Source organism: Cricetulus griseus, chromosome 4 (assembly GCF_003668045.3).
Source record: "Cricetulus griseus strain 17A/GY chromosome 4, alternate assembly CriGri-PICRH-1.0, whole genome shotgun sequence".
NCBI classification, from domain to species: Eukaryota; Metazoa; Chordata; class Mammalia; order Rodentia; family Cricetidae; genus Cricetulus; species Cricetulus griseus.
This window is the reverse complement of record NC_048597.1, coordinates 151,527,696-151,532,917: the sequence shown is the minus strand read 5'-3', so window position 1 is coordinate 151,532,917 and position 5,222 is coordinate 151,527,696. Positions and strand designations below refer to the sequence as shown.

At 35.4% G+C, this 5,222-nt stretch overlaps 1 protein-coding gene across 1 annotated transcript; it reads right to left on the bottom strand.

Annotated features, from left to right (window-relative positions):
• Positions 1–1,817: 1,817 nt before the first annotated feature.
• Positions 1,818–3,080, bottom strand: LOC100771168 (olfactory receptor 150). The gene has a single exon (XM_027412293.2). The coding sequence runs from the start codon at positions 3,068–3,070 to the stop codon at positions 2,135–2,137; it is 936 nt and encodes a 311-aa protein (XP_027268094.1). The 5' UTR covers positions 3,071–3,080; the 3' UTR covers positions 1,818–2,134.
• Between the last annotated feature and the right edge of the window lie 2,142 nt (positions 3,081–5,222).

Sequence of the window (5,222 nt, the reverse complement as noted above, 5' to 3'; positions counted from 1 at the left end):
TATGAAACTTCCAGATGAGTACTATATTCACTTTTCTACATCTTACAACCAAAATATGTGTCTTTTTTCAATAATAAGCTATCAACTATTTGTGCTGGAAAGAGGAAGAATGTTAAGAGTCTGTATTATTTTGGGGTTCTCTGGGCCCTTTATGACCAACAATTCATAAAAACTCACATCTGGAGCTTGAGTTTTGCTTAATAACTATATGTTTCAGGGGCAGCATTATCCAGGCATGCAAGAAATCTCCCTTCTATTTCTTCCATTTTTGAAAACACACACACACACACACACACACACACACACACACACACACACACACACAAACACATGTAGATGGAAGTTTCTGTACCGTCTGGTCTCTCAGCCATTTGGTACCAAATAAACACACTGTTTGGCCTATGGCTCAGGCTTCTTATTGGCTAGCTCTCTCTTACTTATTAATTGTCACCCATGGCCAAGAAGTAGCTCTTGACAATAAGGGAGCACCTTCTTTGGAGTTGCTTCAGGAGGAAACAAGAAATATCCAGCAGATGCTGCTACCTCCAGGAAGGGATGATATGGGACATGATATGTTTTTGGAGGCCACTTTGAGCTACTGAGATTGGATAATAGACATAGTTACCTTCCAGAAGCATGAAATTAGTTTTCTGATTACAGCTTCAAGGAGAAGCAATGGAAATTTAATTGTGTAAGCGGAATAAAGGGAATTTATTTTTTTGTAAATCTCCTTTTCTATAACTAATTCAGCCTTCTTTAAATGTCAGGGCTCCATGTCATTATTTAAAAAACCATTTTTACAAGTTTTGCTTTCCAAATAAGAATGAATATTCCATGTGTGTGCAATATTAAAACAATGCATTTTTTGAATCTTCCATTGCCAATTATGTGCTTTAGACATGCCTACAAATATTAAAAACATATTCTTGTGGTGATATATTATTTACGAATTATTAGAACTTGCCTGAAGATTCAGAAAGCAAAGTCAGCCTCAAGCCAAAGAAGCCAGGTACACATCTTTAATCCCAATAGCCAGAAGCTAGGAAGTGGTGGTACACACCTTTAATCCTAGGACTCAGGATTAAAAGGTAGACAGATCTCTCTGAGTTCAAGGCCACCCAGCGATACATGGAATTGAATCTGTCTAAAAGAGTAACAAAGCACATGCCTTTAATCCCAGCACTAGCTGGATATAAAAGATAGAAGCAGGGTCTTCAATATTCATTAGGAGGCATTCATTCTCCATCTCACACTGAAGATATGAAAGCTCAGTATCAAGGAGTATAGGAAAATATTAAACTCTCAGCGTTTTCCAGCCACACTGAGGATAGGCAGTAGTTTGGCGAAGAGCTATAGGACAGCATATAAGTCAGTCATCAATTTCATTATCTTGAAACTGGCAGGCAAATGGATGGAACTAGAAGAAACCATTCTGAGCAAGGTAACCCAGTCACAAAAAGACAAAAATGGTGTATACTTATATATGGATTTTAGACATAGAGCAAAGGGTTACCAGCCTACAATCCACACAGCCATTGAAGGAAACAAGGAGGACTCTATGAGAGACATAGATGGTACCCCAGAGAAGGTGAAAGGGACAAAGATCTGATCAAATTGGGAGCATGGGTGGAGGGGAGAGGGAACTAGGAGAAGGGGAGAAGAAGAGGTTAAGGAGGACATGAGTGAACAGGACCTTATATATTGCATATTTTATTTTTGATAAAATTATTTGTTTATCTGAAATCTTTAGAAATATACTCCATTGAAAAAGGTCAATTACATAGATTGTTGACATGATCAAGGATGTTGACCAAATATATTTATTACCTGCTATAAGATAAATATGCCTTGCACAAAAGGGAATTGTTATAACATACACAAAACATAATCATACACAAGAAGGCTTTAAAAGGTTTGATAAACTGCTTAGTGAGATACATGTTATGATGAACAGATTGTTTTTCTCTATTGCAGACAGATAATGTCTTTTGTATGTCCTGTTGGTGAAAACCAGTCCTTCCCTTTGTGCAACCTTAAAAATAAACAGTGCTAGCATAATCTCACAACATGTGTCCATATGGGAGTCTTTGACAACCCTACAAACATGAATTCTAGTAAAGAAAAATTAGTCTTTTCATAAGAAACATTTTCTTTCAAGGAACTTATTTAGAGCAACTTTGACATCTTTATTCCTCACACTGTAGATCAAGGGGTTCATCATAGGTACAACAATTGTATAAAATACAGAAGACACTTTCCCTTGGTCCATGGAGTTGACTGACGATGGTTGTAGGTACATGAATGCAAGGGAACCAAAGAAGATAGCAACAGCTGATATGTGTGAACTGCAGGTGCCAAAGGCTTTGGACCTGCCTTCAGTGGATTTAATCTGAAGGATGCTAGCAATGATAAAGATGTAAGAGCTTAGGATAGTCAGAGTTGGAACAAAGATGTTAAAAACACTGAAACACAGAACTACTACTTCATTAATAAAAGTGTCAGAACAAGAGAGCTCCAATAGTGGAAAAAGATCACAGAAGTAATGGTTTATTACATCCAACTTACAGAAATGTACTCTTAGCATGCAGACTGTGTGAGTTGTGGCACCAATAAAAGCCATACAATATACCCCAAATATCATCCAGAAACAGACTTGGTAGGACATCATAGCATTGTAAAGCAATGGGTTACAGATGGCAACATAACGGTCATATGCCATTGCTGCCAACATGTGACACTCTGCAATACCAAAAACAAGGAAACAGTAGAGCTGAGTCATGCATTCAGGATAGGAGATGATGTTCTTCTGTGTCACAAAGTTCACTAGCATTTTGGGGGTAATGACAGTGGAATGGCAGAAGTCAATGAAGGACAGACTGCTGAGGAAGACATACATGGGCGTGTGTAAGTGAGAACTGAATTGTATCAGGGTGATCATACCCAGATTTCCCACAACTGTGACCACATAGATTCCTAAAAAGAGGACGAAGAGGGGCAGCTGGAACTCTGGTTTTTCTGTTAACCCAGCAAGAATGAATTCAGTCACTCTGGAAATATTTCCTTGTAACATTTTCTTCTGGAAGTCCTATGTAGAAAGAGTTGGGAAAAATTGAGATAGGTATAAATTTATTACATAATGAGGTGTGAAACAGAATTTCAAGCCTTCATTATGCCAGGCATCTTCAATTTTATGACAGCTACTCTTATATGTTAGCTCTCTAAGACTTTAGCTTTGCCAACACATGGCACTTGTAATTAAAAGTAAGATACATATGCCCCTGTTTGTGACTTCTGCTATGAAAATGCTAGTACTCAGTCCATGGACAACCAAGGAGAGATCTGATGCATTCAGCAGAGTCTGCTAGGGACTTTCCATGACTTATTTGTAGTTCTCCCAATTGCTCTACAGAGCAAAACATTTTCTTGTTACAATAAGAGAAGCATCCACACAAAGACAAAAGACCACTTAGGCACATACACAACCCATCCTGTACTTAATGGTGGTAATCAAAAGGCTTTTTTCATAAGGTAATGGGCAGTTTAAGCTGAACTCTGTGTTTAACTAACATTATACTAGAAGTTAAAGTTAAGGCAGCTAGGTAAGAACACAAAATAAAAAGTATCTGAATTTGAAAGTCAATAATAAAACTACCTTTACATATATATGAATTAATTTGTATACATAAAATTCCAAGAAATCTAATGAAATTAAAGAAGCCCTGTAGTTTATTTGAAATGTCATCATGCAAGTGGGACCCAAGATCATCAAGAAAATTCAGCAGTCATAAAAATCCATTTAAAATATCATGAAAATGTTAAATCATTTAAGAATAAAATAAAGACATGTAAGGCATTGTACTTGGAATTATCAGCATTGGCAAAGGGATAAATCATTACATACATGAAGAGACATCCCATTTCCATGAATCACAAGATTTAACATTGTGAAATGGCTATACTTCCCAAACTAGTCTAAAAGTTCAATGTAATCCTATTAAAAATCCAACATATTTTATTACCAATAATGACATGCTGATCATAAGTTCTCCACAAATTATAAATGTCTGGGAATAATCAGAACAAACTTGAAGGAGGAGAATAAAGTTGGAAGTATCAAGCTGCCTCAATTAAAAATATACTGCAACCTTATAATATGCTCATCATACAGATATAGCATGAAATAAAAAGAAATTGGCAATTTGCAAAAAATTTCTGCAAATTATTATAGTTACATGTTTAATAATAATTCAGTATAGAAACAATGAGTTTCTAATACATGGGCAATTAAAATGTAACTATTCATATTATTAAAAAGTTGATGAAAATGGATGCTTATATATAAGTATTTTATCTAAAAATAACAAATATGAAAAAATACACTAGAATTCATGCCCACGAAATTGGTGACAGTTTCTTGGATAAGATGTCCCAATTAAAGGTAAGTAAATAAATAAATAAATAATTGGACATAAAAATAATTTGTGCCTTAAAGGACATCATAGATAGATGAAAAATAGCACACTAAATGGGCAACACACTTCATCTTAGGGAGAAATATTGATAGCAAAAAGACTTTTATATCTGAATGCTAAGAGAATAAGTAATCCAGTCATACAAAGGCAGATGATTTGAACAATGATCCTTTTAGTGGAGATAGACGAGTCCCCAATAAACACCTAAAATATGTGTACCAAGAATAATTATTAGGGACATTTTAATAAAAACTATAGAGAGTCAAAATTTCCCATTGATTGGAGGGGATAAGATAAAATGGTAAGTGCACATAAGGATGAAAGGAATCACAACCTCAGATTATCAGTGAGGTTATAAAGGCAGAGAAGTTTCAGAAACCAGTTATAGAACCCTTCCAAATGTAAACCATAGAGTTATTGCCAAGCCAAGGAATTTCAGTACTTGAGACACATCTACACAAATTAAAAACACACTGACACAAAAAGTCAAACAAAATGTCTGGAGTAGCAATGCTAGATGGAAGGTCATACTGCCCATACTTGTTTCCTTCTAACTCTCCTACTGGCTACCTCCTACAGAGAAAAATCATCCTCATCATGGATCAATTCTGAACTTTTCTATAAAAGCTTAAGAATATCTAGAGACTGTGTTTGTTAACTTAAAAATCAAACTCAGAAGTGATAGTATACTAGTTTCTATGAAAACTGTTTTGTTTATTTTAACAAGTCTCCTAGTTTTATCTCTGTTAA